Source organism: Ursus arctos, unplaced genomic scaffold (assembly GCF_023065955.2).
Source record: "Ursus arctos isolate Adak ecotype North America unplaced genomic scaffold, UrsArc2.0 scaffold_3, whole genome shotgun sequence".
In the NCBI taxonomy this organism is placed as follows: Eukaryota; Metazoa; Chordata; class Mammalia; order Carnivora; family Ursidae; genus Ursus; species Ursus arctos.
The window spans coordinates 74,607,210-74,625,947 of NW_026622985.1; the positions used below are offsets into that span (position 1 = coordinate 74,607,210).

The 18,738-nt window shown below is 45.8% G+C and overlaps 1 protein-coding gene across 2 annotated transcripts; it reads right to left on the reverse strand.

The window, feature by feature from the left end:
* Positions 1-9,337: 9,337 nt before the first annotated feature.
* FEZF1 (FEZ family zinc finger 1) lies at positions 9,338-11,708 on the reverse strand. Of its 2 annotated transcripts, XM_026514201.1 has the most exons (5): positions 11,280-11,708; positions 10,908-11,129; positions 10,498-10,632; positions 10,126-10,258; positions 9,338-9,696 (listed from the first exon to the last, which is right to left on the reverse strand). In XM_026514201.1, exons 1-5 carry the CDS (start codon positions 11,706-11,708, stop codon positions 9,338-9,340), a joined length of 1,278 nt encoding a protein of 425 aa, XP_026369986.1. The 2 variants fall into 2 exon arrangements, with proteins under 2 accessions (XP_026369986.1, XP_026369977.1); XM_026514192.1 differs by having other exon boundaries at positions 10,908-11,708.
* Between the last annotated feature and the right edge of the window lie 7,030 nt (positions 11,709-18,738).

Here is an 18,738-nt window from a genome sequence, read left to right on the forward strand (position 1 = left end):
GGCTCTTCATTAGTCCTAATATTGGCAAGGATGTCATTCATCCATGAAAGCCATAACAGTCTTAGTGACAGGAAAGTCCATTGAGCCCATACAGAACTTTCACCCTTGTCATCAAGGCCACTCCATTTATGAACCCAGTGGTTCATAAACCAGGTATGGGATCACTGGGGGAAGAGGTAATCTTGTCTACCTGATAATAATGACATTTCATCACAGTTTTTGATTGTCCCAGGCATATAGGACAGAAATATCCTCAGATGTGGGGCTACTCAGAAAGGTCCATTCACATATCTGTTTTCCAGATCTCCTTTTCATAAATTTTCCCATCATGTTCCTTCTCAGTCCTTGACCATCTGGGTAAACAATTAGCCACAGATTAAGAATAAATGTATATCCATACTTCTTTCCAGCTCTCCTTCAAATGGATAATCAGATATATCACTCAAAAGTTCTTTGAGAGAGAGGGAGTATTTCCCTTACTTGTCTTTGAAGTTGTCCTCTATTTGGGATTGTAATGTTCCAGATTTCACTTCTGACTAGTGTCAGCATAGCATGTGGAGCAATCTTTATACTAGGCATTCTGTATAATAGCCTTATAGACTTGCAATTTCCTGCTCAACAAGGCCACTCAACGTGATATAATCAATACAGTGGATCAACATGATTTCCTGAGGGATAGTGAGACTCAAGTGTCTAGTAGTTCAGGTTGTGCAGAGAGCATGAGAAATTACATAGCTCAGAGGTAGGACAAAGTATACTGCTGTCCTTTCCAAGTGAAAACAAATGGCTTCAGGCAGTCTTTACTCATCATTACAGAAGAAAGGAGCATTCAGTAGATAGATAGCAATATGCCAGCCCAAGGTGCATGTTCATTTACTCCTGAAGACAGTCAATGGACAACAGCTATAATTAGAAACAGCCCCTTAAGTTTCATAATACAAGTATCATTCTCCAAGATCAACTTACCTTTGCACAAGCCAAACAGTTGTTACAGAAATGCTTATATTCTTTATCTTTTATATGTTTGAGATTAATATTTAAAACTGCCCCTATGATATCCAGGACTAAATGTGGATTTTGGAACTAAGTAAAATCATTTGTTTCCTGAAAAAGCCTAGATTTCAAGACTTGTCTCACCATAGATTCTAAAGATCAACTCTGAGGCTCAAAGTAGAATGGTAAACTTTTTTTTTCTAAAATTGTATTTTCTTTTATTCTCTAGGATTTGTCTCTTGCTGAAAAAGATTGGCTTATAGACAAGGAAGATCCAGAAGGTGGTAAAAATGCTCCCATTAAAATCACTTCCTCAGTAAAGCTTTTTCAAAAATCCACTTCTCCCACTCAGACTTCATTAGATTCTCTTCGAGAGACTCTCAGTTCTCTTCCACTGTACTTTTCATACTTCTAATTATTTTTAGTTACTTCTAATTACATATATATATCTAATATTGTATTTTAAACTCACTTTATGAAACCTTTGTGCTTAATTGAACAGCAATATATATATGCATGTATACTGTATAAATATGTGTGAAGATGCACCATGGATTCTGCAACATTTTCTGCCAATTTGTGTGAGATTAAGGGTAGTCCTGAGTTCTGGTCCACTCCTCATACTAGTTTTCTAACTTTTTTATATAAACAATTATATAAATGAAAGACTAAATTTCCTCAAAGCTAAAAATACCCAACCACCCCAACCACATGGTATTCCATCTTCTACTTTTAGCAATGGAGACTCTTTACAAAGCAAGGCACAGGGAAGTGAGTGCAAACAGAAAGCAACCATCTTGCTGGATGGAGAAACATACCAGACTGTGGGACTGCTGAAGTGGCTGGTAATTGTAGGACAAAGTAAGAACTGTATAGAGGGAGGAGCTCCAGAAATATGCATGGGGTCCCCTTGAGTCTTTGGCTGAATATTAAGTTCTAGGTGCATAGAGAGAAATTCTTTGAAGTCTGGTAGAGAGTAACTGGGGGACTCTGAGCTAAACAGAGATTTAAGAGTTTGTCAATGCTGAGAATTGTTGGAATTCTGACCAGCAAGAGTAGAGAGACTTGCTGAATACCAAAGCATTTAGCTGAGACCTCAGGAAAACTACATCTTAACTATGGCTACTACAGACTGTGTTAACACAACCTAAACTCAAGCTCCAACAGGATCATGCTGATTCACTAGCAAATTCACTGCCTGTTTTAAAAAATACTCATCACTATTTAAGGGATATAAAAATTAATAATATAGTTACTTGTATTACACATCCAGCATACAATAAAAAATTAAGACATATAGAAAGAAGCAAAAAAATGTGACATGTGATTTGTAGAATAAGCTATAGAAACATATCCCAAAGTGACAGAAATGTTGGCATTAGCAGGAAAGGGCTCTGAAACAACTATTATAAAAGTCTTCAATAATTCGAAGGAAAATATTAGGCATAATGATCAAATAGATGGGGAATCTCAGTAGAAGAGAAAAGGATACTAGAAAAGAAGAATAAATGGATATTCTAGAACTGAAACACATAATAAGTTTCAAATTTCACTGAATGGGCTTAATAGTGTATTGGACTCTGCAGGAGAAAAAAATTGATGCTCTGGGCCACAACGTCGTGGACCATGAATCAGTATCCAAACAAATAGGTCAAACGAAGAGACGGAATTGACCCCATCAGAGCCTAATCTGAGGAATTAGAGCCTCTGAAGTCAGTTTCTCAATCTTGGCACTATCGATATCTTGGACCAGAGAATTTTTTGTTGTAGGGAAATGTCTCAGGTATTTTTAGGATGTGTAGTGGCATCTGTGGCTTCTACTCAGCAGATGTCAGTTGTACTCCCTTCACAGTTGCAGAAACTGCAATGTCCTCAGACATTGCCAAATGCCCTCTGGGAGAAAATTGCCCATAATTGAAACCACAGCTCTAAGTGAATGGAAAGAAATAGAACACTAGATTTCAGGTGACTCCAAAGATTACTCTTGTTATCTGAACACATAGCACTCTGTTCACACTTAAAAACAACTTAAAATCACTGTTGACTTCTGTTTCCTCTCCTAGAATATAAATTCCAGGAAGATAAAATAATATGTCTTATCCTATTGCATAGCTAAGCTGGTGCCCCTTGCACTTTGAATGAATCAATGAAATGATAAATGAATACTGAGTTTTAGTTCTGGTTTTCTTGGGACTCAGAGTGACTGTGCAATGCTGAGATAGTTTCCCTTTTATATATCACCTTTCAATAAACTCCTGCATAGTGGGGCACCTGCGTGGCTCAGTTGATTAAGTACCCGACTGTTGATTTCGGCTCAAGTCCTGAGCCAGGAGTCTGCTTGAGATTCTTGCCTCTGCCCCTCGTCCTTCAATTGAGGGCCAATCTTATTGACCTGTACCTAAATTCATCTCCCTTCTCCTATATTATTTTTAAGCAAATCCCAGACATATTATCATTTCACCCTGAAATAGTTGAATACATAGCTCTAAAAACGCTATTTTTTAAATAAAACCAAAATACTTTTTTCACATCTTAAAAAGTCAACATAATTCCCTAATTTCATTAAACACCCAGTCAGTGTTCAAATTTTCAGTAGTCTCAGGTGTCATAAGTGACTTTCATTGTTACAGTTCATTTGATTGATTTGGGATTGAAATGAGAGTCAAACATAGCAATTGGTTATTCTGTTTTTATTTTATTTTAAATTTTTTTTAGAGAGAGATTGGGGAGGAGGCAGGGGGAGACTAGAGAGAATCTTAAGCAGGCTCCACGCCCAGAGGGGAGTCCTATGCGGGGCTGATCTCACCACCCAGAGATCATGACCTGAGCTGAAATCCAGAATTGAATGCTTTACAGACTGAGCCACCCAGGCACCCCAGTTATTCTGTTTTTAAAATCTCTTTTAAATGATAGGTTTTCTTGTTCTCCCTGTCCTGGTCCCCTCCTCCTCCTTTTGCCCTGCCGTTCTTCCTCCCCTTTCCCTTCTTCCTCTTCCTCTTCCTTTCCCCCTTCCTATTATACATCAAAGAAATTGGGTTCCTTGTCCTGTAGAGGTTTGTTCCAAACTCTGGTTTTTGCTGAAATTTTAAAGATGCAAATCTTATTCAGAGATTTGTGTAAAAATTACATTTGTGGAATGTCTCACCTACTCCAGATTTGGTTCACATATAACTGAAAAATTACATCTCTGTGGTGGGTTATCAAAAGACATCACCAAATTGGTTACTGTGATTTGAGGGATCTGCATCAGAGAGGGCTGAACTTTTAGGTTGTTTACACACTAAATGTCTATATTATTGTTATCGAGGACAGAGTTAAATCAAACTAAAGATCTGTTCTTCCTTTTGTGATAGATTTCTAGCTCCACTTAGGAACTGATATGTGATGTTTTCTTTCCCCACTCCCACATTTGTGCCCATGAGCAACATTTGTTTTTTTGACAGCAAAATATTAGCCCTGGAGACTTGTATTGACAGAATTTTATTTCATCTTTATTTAGTAACTTGATCTCCATAAGACCAATGTGATTTCATTTGATACCCATGTCACCTCAAACTTGAATAGACAATGTACATGGGTGTTTGTAATAACTTTGTGCCCATTCAAGTGCATGATGGATTCTGACTTTTGCTTAAAGTTCATTATGAGCAGCATGTCACAATACGAGCAGAAAAATATAATAACAGAGGCAGATTTTCCTGTCAAGATCATTTAAACACCAGGCTCCCTCCTCTTGTCTATTGCCTGGAGTAAGATAACCTACTGTGGCTTGAACTGGCAATTGCTTCAGCACTAAGAGTACACAAATGACCAGTGTGTTGATTAATACATCTTTACATTTGTTTTTAGTTAGTATGCCTTGGAGCTGGAATGAACATATGCACTGATTTCTAGAAACAATGAAAATCATAATAAGGTAACTTCTACTTACAAATATGGTTTATTTTTTGGTTTTTAATTAACCTAATGGAAGTATATAATTTCTTGTGTGAAAGTAATCTGTGGTTTGGCAAAAAAAACATAGCAAAAAGGCAACAACTTCATATTCTTACCCATTGAAATTTAGGATTGTCTTTAATTTTCATGCTTTTAAATATGCACTGTTTGGTAACAAAGTAAGTCATGATTCCTTAAAATCATAAACTTGAAATGTAACAAAAATCTACAAAGGTTTACAAAGTGACGAAGAAAACATTTTCGTTTCTTCCTCAATTTTGGATCTGAGATAATTTACATTTTATATTGTCTATTTGGGGATGAATACAAAGACAAAACATACCCATTACAGCTATAACATAGTCAGTGCTTTGAGTTGTCACCAATTCTAAAAAAATCATGATTTCTGACATTGCTATCTACCACTAAGAAAAGAGGCATCTATCAAACAGGGTGCAGAGATTCTGGGAATCATGACTCCATTACACCTTTTGGATTCATTTCTTCCACATTCATAAAGGAGCAAGGTTCCATAAAAAAGTCACAAACCTCCAAACTTCACTAACACATAACTCCTTTGATGAGGCCCCTAAATAATGCTTTCATTTACTACTGACCATATTGACACCTTAGTTCTTCTAATCTTGCAAAATAACTTCTTCTCAAACTAAAATTTCGAGAGTCTGAACAAATTATATCCTTTGGGAAGAGATATTTGGAAATCAGGATTTGCATTGTGTTAAACTTGGTAGGAATTAAGTACTTACATTATTAGTTCTGTACTATATTCTGATTTCCAAAACTGACCAAAACATAAAGCTTCAGGTGAGCAACTTCCTAAAATTGGTCCTTGAAAACCTATGGTCCACCTTCCTCTGTACCAAAAGTTAATTTCAACAGAGAACTGAAGATAAACCATTTTCCTCTGAAGATAATCTGAACGTTGGCCACTCTTCCTTATTAAACATGACTAAGTTTGCTGGTAAAAAGAAGGTGGACTGGGATGAGCCAATTTGCTATTCATACTTTTATGGTACCTGTTTCATGAATGAACATAAACATTTATGTAAGCACATACAGACACACACATACAGGTTGGACAGTTAAGGGGGAAAAAATCACCTTTTAATATTTATTGGAGGGGGCAGAATTGTAAGGTCTTCCATTGACTATTAGCTAAGTATCCCTCTTCATCAATTTTTATCTGCCCAGCCCCCACTTAATCTTTAAACTCATACTGTCTTTAAGGGGATTCTCCTTGATGTTTAGTAAGCTAACAGCTTTGTCATAAACCCAAGTTCATCGATAATTCGCCTCCTGACAAGTAGTTTTCTTGAGTGCTTATTTTAGAGAATTTCCTTCGGGCTTCTCCTACTTAATCACCACCACTTCAAGCTACTCAAACCTGTAAGCAGACAGACAACCGTTTCCTTTTGCCTGCCTTCTCTGGAACTATTGTGCCATTCCAAATTAGACCTATACAATCATTAGGCTCCCCCCCATGCCACCCCAACACACACACAATCTCTCTCTCTCTCTCACTCTCTCTCATTCTTTCCATCTCCCCCCACACACCCAAACCAATTCTGTTCTTCCATAGAAGACTTCTTTCTCTTTTTCTTTTTTTTCAATATTAAGTCAAAGCACACTAGCGTGGGTTGGAAGGTGGGAATACCACATATAAGTACTTCCTCACTGTATTTTATGGTTTAGTAATTTTCCTCAACAATGTTCAACTTGCTTTTCACCGGTAAAATCGTGTCACCTTGAAAGTCTGCAAGAATTACGTCCTGGGGTTTTGAGAATAAGTTCAAATACTTATTGAGGATAAGTTCACCAAGCAAAGGCCATTTTCTACCCTTTAAAATGACCTCTGACCTCATTATGTTTACTCAAGGGGAACAAATGCTTTCAAGATCCGCCTAAAGCTACCTCCAAAAGGCGGTTACCCATAAACTACGACATTTCCAGAAACTCCCTCTGTGGCGTGGGCATCTCCGAGGGAATGTAGCCAGCGCCTGGGACGAGACTTTCCAATCGGCGGCGATACCCAGGGAGAGCCCGCACTTCTGCCAGCCGCGTCGATTCAGAATCCACCCAACTATGGAATTTCAAAACTCCCCATCTCTTTCTAAGTCAAACCTAACATGGTTCTGGTCGCAGCAAACGATAAAATGGGGTGCGGGGATGTCAGGAAAAAAGAAACGTGGGGATTCGATGTAATTGATCGCTGGGCCTGGCCTTAGAAGCCGCAGTGCGCAAGGGCGATGGCAATCGCGAGGGGCGTGCGTCCTGGGGTAAGAGCGGGGGCGGGTTGGACCCCACATCTGCGCGTGGAATCAGTAATTCCCTATTCCCCGGTACAGCTCCGCGCTCTGCGTCGTGGGCTTCCCCAACCCGAAAGGGGCCCCGATTGCACTTGGCGTGGATATCCAGCGGGGCCCGCTCACCCCGCTCGCCCTCGGTCCTCTCCCTGGGTGTCGCCTCCCCGCCCTTTGGGCCGCTGAGGATCCCCTCGGGTCGTGGGCTCACGGCGCCCGCATCAATCTTTCCCTGCCTTGAAATGCGGCTTCTGGTTGCTAAGGAAATCGCCGCCGTGCCCCTGCGGTGCCCCCTGCCCATCTTCGTCCTTCGTCCCGCCTTTGGCTGATGGCGCCACATTTCCTTGGGCGCGGCAAGACGGGCGAAAGGGAGGCGGGACAGCAAATTTTAGACTCGCTCCCCGCGCCTCTCTCCTGCATCCGTCGGGGCGCTCCAAGAGTTGGCGACGCTGCCCTGTCCCACGCCAGGGAGGAAGTCTTAGGCTCTCTGGAGCCTGCGCCCGCGGTGTGGAACTGCGGTGGATTGTCCGCGGCAGCCAGGCCTGCCGGGAGCGCCAGGCCGAGGGAGGGGCCGAGACGCACCCAGCGGGCTGGCGGGGGTGCGGGAACCGCGGTGGCGAGGCGGGGACCCCTGCGGCCAGCTTTCCCCAGCACCTCTCCCCGGATGTGGTCCCGCTGCGGTGGGATGGCTGCGCTGCGCTGTGAGTTTGTCTGGCAGCTTCTACTGAGCAGCTAATAGTATAACAACCCGGCTTTGATAAATCTGAACTAATTACCCCTCTTAATTAAAGTCTTTAGCAGTTGTTTCACTGTTTTGGCAAGAAAACAGGAGAGACTTGCAGTTAGAAAACACCAGAGCCCGAGCTCACAGCGGAGCTGCTGATTAACACTTGAAGCATTTCAAGGACCTGGCACCCGCCACACTTTGGTTTTCATCCATGTTTCCTCCTTGAATGGAAGTATATTCGTCTATAAACATATATACACACATAAAAACACGGAGGCTCTTTTTGCCAGCTGTGTACAAGTTACTATGTGCCTTCAGGATGCAAACAATAGATACCCTTCTGAGTGGTATTGTCCTCTAGCATGTTTGGTATGTATATTACACACAGATCCGTTGTTTCCATTTAACTGAGCGCTACAAACATATCAGATGGCCCAGGACAAAGACATGTTTCTGTTGGAAAACTCCACATCTTCTGTCTCTGATCTTTGTCAAATTTCATTACTTTACCAAAGTTAAAACTGTTCATAGAAACTATTATTTGTTTTTGGTGAATTTTTCAGATCAAACTTTAGGTGATATTAACCCAGGGTTGGACTTTTAAAGAATAGGGAAGGATGAGGGAGTCAGAATAGTGATCTCCAGCTGAATAATATGAACAGAACCCTGAAGTTTGTTGATTAAATAAGCATGTTCCAAGTGTTTATTTCCAACAGTCAATGAATCAATTTTCACGTGCAAGAATCAAAACCAAAACTCAAATTCATCCATAATGAACCACCTTTTTCTAATGTGTATGTGTGTGCGTGCTCACAAATGTGGAACGTGCCTTTACAGGCACACACATCTATGTGTGTATATATAACATACACCCAGTGTCTCGTTACCTCAGGGAAAGAGGAAATGATAATAAACAATCGGCAGGCATCTTGAGACAGCAGAATAACACAATGGAAATATATACAATAATAAAATTAAAATGGTGCAGCATTCCCGGGTAGGATAATACAGATCTCAATAAATACAGCAGAATTTTGTTTTTTCAAAAAACAAAACAAACACCATCTCTCCACCCGAGATGAAGTCTTTCCAAATTAAAAAAAAAAAATCAGAAACAAAAGCCCAAATTTTCTCATAATTGTTAGTGCCTATATAGGATATAATACACAAAACCATTTAGCAGGTGCATGCAAGAGGCGAAAGGCCGGGTAATGCAGAGGCTTCCGATCGACTCTAACATATGGGGCCCAACGTGCCCTCGGGTCTGCAGACAAGCTTGGATCTGCAGGACCCGGCTCTATTCCCCCGTTGCCTCAGTAGTGGGGACCCGACAGGAGGTGGGAAAGGACTTTGGCCTTGATCACTGATGGGCCGGGTGGAGCCCGGGCTGCAGGGGCCCAGGGGGTGGCAGCGGCGGCGGCAGCGGTGGCAAGGTTGCAGGCGGCATCTGCTGGAGAGGGGGCGACGGGTCCGTGCCGGGCTCCCCAGCAGACGTGCGGGACAGCCCCAGGCTGCTGTCGTGCAGCTTGCGGACATGCTTCTTGAGGTCAAAGTTCCTGCAGAAGCCCTTGCCACACGTGGGGCAGGTGAAGGGCTTCTTGTCGTTGTGAGTGTGCATGTGGAAGGTGAGGTTGTAAACCTGGTGGAAAGCCTTGTTGCAGATATTGCACTTGAACTGCTTCTCCCCACTGTGGGTCAACTTGTGGTTTTTGTAATTCCCTGAAACAGACAAATGACAGGGCGTGGATCTGAAAAGAAAGCTTGAAAAGAGAGGAGTGGACGATTGGAAAGCAAGAGGAAGAGCTGCCACAGCTCGGACAGCAGGTGCAGGGCTGTGCTGGGCGCCTGCACTTCTCTCCCCAAGTTTACTTGTAAATATCAACAATGAGGCCCTTCCCTCCACATTTTAAAACAAATTTATTAATCCAATTTTATAAAATGAGAACAAGCTGTTAGGAAATACCCCCTCAGTATATAAACCATGCCTTTTTCTAATACTAATCAGACACACCGGTAAGAGATTGGAATGTCAGCATATGCGCCAGTAACTAGCTGCACTTTAAAAAATCATTTTTTCTAAAATATCTGGAAAATATTAGAACTTTCAGTAAGACTACTGTGAAAGGCAATGCCTCCTGGATTCTATACCTTTTTGATGAAATCCTTTGCCACAGAATTCACACACAAACGGTTTGTAGCCTGCGTGTATTCGGGTATGTGTGTTTAAAGTGGAACTTCTATTAAATGCTTTGCCACACTGGTTACATTTGTGAGGTTTTTCCTAAGAGAAAGGGAAGAAAAGTAGGAAGTTAGGGTATTTTGTTATTAAGGGGAGTCCTGCAAACTCAAAAACACAGTAATGCTCTCATGCTTTTAAGCAGAACAAAAGCAAAAACACGGCATTTCCCCCTGTCCAGCTAGCACATTTCAAACCTTATGCTAAAGAGTAAGTTTAGCAGCTACTTTTCTACAAACCATTTGGAAGTAAACCAGGTGAAATTAAGACAGATGAACACACACCTGGGTGTGAATGATCTTGTGCCTGCATAGGGTGCTGGCTTGCCGGAAGCCCTTTCCACACACTTTGCAAACGAAGGGTCTGGCTCCTGTGTGCACTGGCATGTGACGGGTTAAGTTATAGTGTGCATTAAAGACCTTAAAGTTAAACACACGGACAACAGGTTAGCCCAACAAGCACTTTGAAACCAAACCCGGTGAGCGGAGGGGTGGGGTAAGGAAATAACCTTATAGCAAATGTACACAAATTATAAAATAAAATGAAATTTGAAAGGAGGGAAGGAAAGAGGGAGGGAGGGAGGGAAAGAGGAAGGAAGGAAGGAAGGAAAGAAGGAAGGAAGGAAGGAAGGAAGGAAGGAAGGAAGGAAGGAAGGAAGGAAGGGAGGGAGACCTCCCTTCTATATAGTACTTGCCTTTCCACACACTTCGCAAGTGAAAACTTTGGGCTTGGTGTTAGGAGAGCCTCGGCTGAAGTCAGAGGTTTTGAACGCGATTTTTTCCGACAGAAGCTGGGCGCTTTCTTTCATATAATGCTGCAGTTGAGCCTGGGACAAGTCTTTGAAAGCTACTCCCGAGGGGTACTTCTCCACCGCCGGGACCACCAGTTTATTCCTTTCAGCTAAATACGTTTTTGGCTGAGGGTGCAGAGGGGAACTGAGGAAGTAGGAGGCCACGGGGTGGATGTTAACGCCGGCCGCCGGGTGGCACGGGCCGTCACCTCGATTCAGGTAGCACAGGGCTCCCATGGCGTGGAAGGAAGAATGGTTGACCACACGCGGCCTTACCAGCTTGTACTGCTGCAGCGGCAGTGCGTCGCGGGCCAGGTCGCCCTTGAGACTCAGCGCGCAGTTGAGTAGGTCGCTGCAGCTGAACGCGGGCGCCGCGGGCGCCGCCGCCGGTGCCGCCGGAGCCTCCAGACTCGCCTTCCGCGGCTCCGAGCCAGTCATTCCTGCCTTGGAGCTCGTGTCGTACGCCACAGGCACGAAGGGGATCATGCAGGGGATCGACGAGTTAAGATGCAGAGAGTGCTTGGGGTCCCCCTTGGGCACGGCTCCCTGCAGAAAGTGGGGGACGGGCAGGGCCTTGGGCTCGGGGGTGCGCGCCATGATTCGTTCGATGGAGAAAGCCAAGGGTTTGGAGGTGCTCATCATGTTGCCCCGGGCCGGAGCAGTAGCTAACATTTTGGCAGTCGCGTTGTGGCAGGTACTGTCCATGACTGGGTCGCCAGCGTCCGTCAGCCGGGGCCAGGCTGCGCCGTCGTTGCCTTGTTCCCTGCTTGTCACAGACCTGCGGAGAGGAGGACGGGCACCATCACCACCAGCAGCCTCCTCCTCCTCCTCCCCAGCATCACCAGCCGAACCTGCCTGCCCAGCCCAATGGACTCCTGCCAGCCCATCGCAGAGTTCTTGGCGCACCAATGACTCGAGGACAATCACTACTTATTTCTATCAATAGAAAGTGTTGTGTCAATAACGCAGCCAAGATCTCGCCAATCGTTAACTTCCAAGAGGAGAAGGTAAACTAGATAATTGCTCAATTCGCTTCCAACAGTCAACAGGAAAACTTTTTTTTTTTCCTCCGCAGTCAGTGACTACTTTTCATTGGTGAGCGAAGTTCCCCCGCCCAGAAGAGGCGGGGGCGCTCTTCGCCGCGCGGCACGCCCTCCCCTCTGCTCACAGTCTTTCGGGCGCACTCCTCGCCATCCTCCCCCGCCCCTTTGCTTTTTCCTCTGTCTTTTTAATTCTCAATCTGCTTAACCAGGCTTTAAAGGCCAAGCAAATCTGAGATCAATTTTCTCGTTTAGCTCTAAGTGACATCATCTAAAATCATTGTGCAAGGGCTAAATAAGGAAACAGAGTCTAATTCAGGGGCAAACGCCAGGCTATATTTATGAAACGCCAGGCTCAAGAAAGCCACGGCAAGGAAGCCGACCGCAGCGAAATCCTAGCTTTCCCTGCACGGTTCTGCCGGGCAGACACTGGGCCCGGGTCAAAGCCGCGCCGCGTCCTCCGCAGCCCTCTTTCTAGGGCTCCTCTAGGGCGTGGGGCTCAGGACTCCCGGCATCCCAGAGTCTCTGCGCCCCGAACCGAGTCTGGACCACTTGGAAGACGCCAGCAGGTAACTGGCCTCACAAAAAGTCCCTGAGTATTAAAGGCCTTGGGAGGCTTGTTGTGTGTTTGTGGTTTTGTAAATGCGATGTCGTGACATAAGCTCGGGAAAGACGCACTCCATCCACAAAGTTCAGAAGGAGTTGCAAGGAATAAGCGGGTGTCACACCAAAAGAAGCTTCGGCTACGGTCGGCCCCCACCCCTGATACAAACAAAAACACACGCGCGCGCTTTTATACCCCACTGAGAGCCCGGAAAAAGTATTTAAGTACCTGCTCTCAGAGCTCTGCAGGAGCATTTTAAATACTGAAAGTTGATCTGAGAAGGGAAACAACTTAGTGAGTCCACCCCCAAGCCCGCACGTCCCTTCTGCTGGAGTCCCCACTCCTCACGGCAGCGCAGGAGGCAGCCACGGTTGTGTGCACCGCGAGGCGGCGAGCACCGGGACCTGTGGGCGCGCGCGCGCGCGCAGACCTAGCCCCTGCAATGACCCCTTGTGCAGGCGCCCCGGGATCTGGAGCCCCGGTCAAAACTCTCCGGGAGGAGTAGTAGAGCGTAAAGGGTGTTCCGGGAAGACTCTGTGGGCTGCTCCTCCGGCTGCGCAGGGTCTCACCGCCTTGGCAGGCGGAACCGGGAGCGTGCAGAGAGCAGCGGCGCTCATGCTCCTGGTTGCTCCTCTTTGCAAGCCTGCGAATGTGCAAAGCTTAGCCCCGGGACTAGCCGCTGCGCAGCGGGGAAACGGCGGCCGGGAGCTCGAGCCAGGAAGTGGAGGAAGAGCGCAGAGGTGCCAGCTCAAAACCCGGCGGCCTGCATGCGCGGTGAGTGGTCGCCCGCAGCAGCCCAGAGTGCCATCTACCTGGTGAGTTACCCTCAGTGAGTGCGTATAGAATGGGTGGTGACGGGTGCCAGACATCGGGTGGGTGTGGGTGTCTTCTTGCACGAGCCCAGGAAAGGGTCGGCAGTGGGAGGCTGGATGCAAGCAGACTAGAAATCCTGGGATTGTTGAGCCCCTGAGGAATGCCACCCAAAAATGCGAAGTTGGACCCCAAACGGAGGAAATTAACCTCGAAATAATCCCTCCTCCCTACCCCATTGCTCAGCCCAGGCCACTCACGGGTTTTTCGTGAGGGTCTGCCCCGCCCCCACCCGGAGAGCCCAGAGGGGTGGAAACCGCCGAGAGCCTGGGCTGGGAAGGCGCCTTGATGCCCCGCGGCAAAGCAGGGAGGCTGGAAGGGTGGTGGAGAAACTCAGCTGCTAAGGAGGTGGAGAGGAGACATGAGTCCTATTAAGTTGAAGGCCGCCAAAGGGCTAAATAGGGAGAAAGGTCTGGATGCGACCGGCCTTAACAAGTAGGCCAGGAAAGTGTCTCGTTTCAGGTCTTGGGGTGGCTTCGGGCTAGGACGACAGATGCGGTGGTACAGAAGGGCCGAGCGAGGCGAGCGTAGGGCACTAAAGCCGAGCCCAGGAAGAGGGGCCACACTACTTCGGAGCGGTTCTTGCCCGGGGATCGGTCACCCAGGGTGCGCCCACGCTGCAAATTTTCCTTCCTTTTGCTGTTGGGGCCTCAGAACGTGTTTCCTCTTCTTCCCTGCTCAGACAAAGAGCGCGGGACGGCTTTGCTAGGGGAAAGGCGGGGTGGGGGGGGGGGCGTCCCACGACAGATGGGTCGTGGTTAAGACTTTAATTGCTGCCTTTTGGGGCAGGTCAGATTTCCTTTCCTACCTGCCACTTTCCAACATCAACCCCCGCCCCATGCTGCAATGCTCCAACACAAGGCCGGGTTTAAAGGAAAAAGCAAAGCAGCACGAAATGGCCTGGCTCTGGACAGCTTTGGAGCGCTCAGCTGATTTGTACAACTCACCCGCTTCCGGAGCGTTACCTGCCTTCTCGACTGAATGCCACCAGTTTGTTTTACGTTCGTCGCGTGTCCCTCCCTCTCCCCTTTCCCCCTCCCCCACTCCCTCCTCCTTAACGGCAAAAGAGCCTTCCTTTGACCTCAGTAAATTTCTCCTTAGGTGGACACTGAACTTAAAAGGAAAATTATTGGCAAAGGGGTATACGTGTTTTGTATAGTTAATATTTCAACTGTTTGCTTTTCACTGGTCTTTTCGGGATTTGCCTTTTTGACAAGTGTTTGAAAGTATGGTGTCATTTGAGTAACACAAATATCTCAAAGTAGCAATTACGCCCTTCCTTTAAAACATCAGACCTGAGCTTGCTAATCCTGAAGACTGAAGAGGTGCTTTTATAAATCAAGGTCTTGATATTCCAACATTTGTTAATAAGTATTTTCTATTCAAAACCTAACCTAAAACTGTTAATTAAAAAAAAAAAACTCCATTAAGTAAGGATTACCTTAAACAAAATTCAAAATGTATTTAGGAAGGGCTTCCATCTTATTGTCAAATCTGTCCAGTACTTTGGGTTTTTTTTTCCCAAACACATTAGAAAGATAACAGAACAAAAAAAAACACCAAGAAAAGCAGAGCATATTTGGCAAATTTAGAAGCTTCTAAAACTGTTCAACACTTTAACATTGTTTATTAAAAGAATGCAAGAGAGGCTTGTTCATTTCGTTAATGGCAAAATAGAAACTCAGTTATAGTTTCTTTGGATTTTCTTGGAGAATCTTATAATCCCCTCTTTTTTGGTCAGAGCTGGTGATTTAAGTGTTCCTCCCCTTCCCAAACACAGAAAGGCAGTATTTATTTGCCCCACTTTAAATCCTTGTGGAAAGTGAGTATTAAGTGTGTGGTTTATCCTGCATGAGATGTACTGAGGAGAGCAGAGCAGTCCTTGATATGAAGATGCCAGATAAACCCTGAGTTAAGACCTTTTTGAGAAAATGAGAAAAAGTTCTCCTCTAAAATAATTTAAAGTTCTCATTTTTTGCCTATGAAAGCTATTTTTTATTTCAGTGCTTCCTAAACGGTGTTCTTGATTACTCAAGAACTTGCGTGATTTCCATAGGCGTTTTATTTTCATGCCTATTACAAGCAAATGCAGTTTTTGGTCAAGATTATTGAAATCTGAAATAAAAGGCAATATAATGGAGCCTTCAATTACCAAATAATCCACAATCTTTCATCTCTTCTTCCTTAATAAGTCACAGAATATGTGAATTTTTTAAAAATGAAAAAAATGGATTGTGAAATATTATAACTTATCTAACCTTCTGCCAAGTGCATTAATTCATCTCTGGTCATGTTTTTAGGATTTTCAGGCCTTTCCAACATCCATGACCCCTGCCTCTTCATTAAAAATAGCAGTCTGCTTTGCCTTTGCTTCTTATTAACTACTGTGAGCTAAATAAGGGAGACAAGATTATTATTTTGACCACCTCCCCTCCCCAGGCACACAGACCCATCCACACTTCTTCCTTTTAATAAATAGCAACCTACCTTCCTTCTAGAGGAGCAAAAACATTCCTAAATTCTTCTACAGTTTTGCTCAGTCTTTATCTCTGACTGGTCTTTTGTTATTTCTTGTGCTGTGTGATGGAGGCGGGGTGTTGGAGTAGGCCCCAAACACGAGGGTCTGAAAAGTTCAAGGAAAGAGTCTTCTTGAGTACCTCAGATTAGTTCATGAATACACAGTGAGAACTAAATAGCACATCAACAAACATTTGGGCGACAAGTTCAGATTTAAGGCTACTAGTGTTCTTTCAGTTTGGAAGCAGATAAAGATTTTTTGCTAATTTCCTAGAGCTGGTGAAAGGCAGTTGTAAAGGAGGGGTCAGGTAACTCACAGAACCCTCCTTTCTTTGGGGGGAGGGGAGGTGGGCAAGTGGTTGGTTGTTTGTCTTTAGACCGTTGTTGTTACTACTATTTCTTTTTTAGTAGGGCTTCGCAACCTAGTGAAATTATGGTCCTCAGGACAGTATTTACATATGAAATCAGTTTGTAAAAGTAAATGAAGATCCCCAAAGGTGAGAGCTGTTAATGAGCCGGCAAACATTACAGACAGGGATCACCTGCCCTGGGTTTGTTTCTGCCCCTGAACTAATGCTGGGATTTTTCTCACCCATTCCCACAGGCCTGTGAGGTGTGTTCCCTACAGACTCCACTCAGGGCTGGACTTGATGGAAAAAGAAGTTTATAAACAAGCAAGCCAATTTCTCCAACTTATTCGAGAAGCTGCCTAGAAGTCAAGCTACAAAAGCCAGACAAGTTTTGCTTGCAATTTACAACGGTGTTGTTGAAACCTGAGAAGTGAACAATTAGAAGAGGACGCCCCAAATATGCTCTCTTGTTCTATACTGATAGCTGGTTATGCAATTGGCTGATTAGCGTTTTTGCGGCAGTCCCCAGATAATTTTTGTGGTCAAAATAAAAACTACATTCAACACAACGCGATTCTTTCCTTGATACCACCCAAGAGGTTTAGAGCAGTTTTGATGTTATTTTCAAACTTTCTTCCTTATTTCCCACGAAATAAATGTCTATAATAGAAATTCAAATAATACAGAGCAGAGAGTGAGCTTTAGAGAAATGGAGGAGCAAAGGAAGTAAAGCAAAATCCTTGAACTAGAAATCTCTGAGAACCGTTGAACAGTGTCGTTACCTCCCGGCCCCCGGCCGTCGGCGGCTCCCGGCCGGGAGCGCCCCGCGCCGACCAGCTACCCTCGGACGCGGGGGCCTCCATACTGCGGCGACCTCGGCGTCCCCCGGCCCTGGCCTCGGAAGGGAACCGCGTCCCCGCTGCGGGCGCCGGTGCGGAGGTGCCTCGCCTCACTCACGATTCGTTTCCCGGAGCAGAGCCATTTAATGGAAGCCCGAAGTGAAACAGAAAAGCTGACAACTTTCCCCGGCTGGACTCTCCACTTATTGGTCCTTGCTCAGGAGTCCCAAACAGTTAAAATGACGTTGGCGAGGCCGAGGGCGACCGGGCTCTGGGGCACTGCGTCGGAGGGGCTGGTTATAGTGATTCGAGCAGCTTAGAGGGGACTGGGAGCTGGGGCGCTACTCCCGCAGCCCGCCGCCAGCCAGACCTCCCCAGCCGCCCCCAGCGCCGGGGTGCGTCCGGCCCGGGTCTCGCGCCCGCGCGGGGCCTCCCGGTGCCCCGACTGCCTGCGCCGCGCCGTCGCCACCCGCGTCCCTCTGACCTCTGGCCCCCGCACCTTCGCCCCCCACGGTCCTTTGGGGCGCGATCGCGCTCCTCCCTCTCCCCGCCGCACCCCAGCGGATTCAGCGGCCGCTCCGTCCCTCCCCTCCCCACCCCCAAGGCTGGGAGAAGGGGGCAGGCACCAAAGAGTTTCGGGAGGGGATGCCGGATCGGGTTTAAAGACCAAGTAACAGATGGCGGAGGACTCCCGTTTGAAAAGTTTTTGAACGGAACAGTCGCTAATAGGCTTGCTTTGACGACTCAGAGTGTAACTGAAGGGTCATTTAATCTAGATGTCAAGAGAAAGAAAACAGGCCTGACGCCGTGGCACGCCCAAGAAGGAACTAGAGCATCTTTTTCTAAGTTTTGCCTGTCATTTTCAGTTTCCCGGAAAACACTTTCTTAAGCCGATTTTAAACGGGGTTGGGGGAGGGGGCACCTCTGAGTTCTACTCCAAAAACCTTTCATTGTCCATTGTCATATATTTTTGTGCCCATCCCTGCCCCCGCGAATCCTCCCTTCGGAGCCGTTCGGCTTGTGCTTAGAATTACTGGGTATCTGCTGACGGTCCCGGGGAAAGCGAGAAATTTTTCTAACTAGATTCTTCTTTTGAAGAGTTTCCTTCAAATTTCCCCTCTGGGCCCCACCCTCCAGTTTGTCCTCTCATTCCGGTTCCTGAGCTCTCCCCGCCAAGCCCTCCTTCCTTGCTAAGAGAGGAGATGGGACGGCTGTCCGCCGAGCCCGATACCCCCGCGGCCACCTCCAGCTGGCTTCCACGGTCCCTGAAAGAGGGAGGGAGACGCTCAGCCACTGGCCGTCCCTTGTCTTGGCGGAGGTGGACGCCCTTCTGCGATATAAACTCCCGCCTCCCCGCCAGGCCTCTCTCAGACCCGATCCCACAGGCATTGTACACATGTCAAGAGTTGAGACGTAAATGCCAAGGAGAGGTTGGATCCGTCTTTAAGGAATCTTACTAACTTTTACCTTGTTAAATCATTGGTGTCTTAGCTTGAATTAATTTGGAAGTCATTT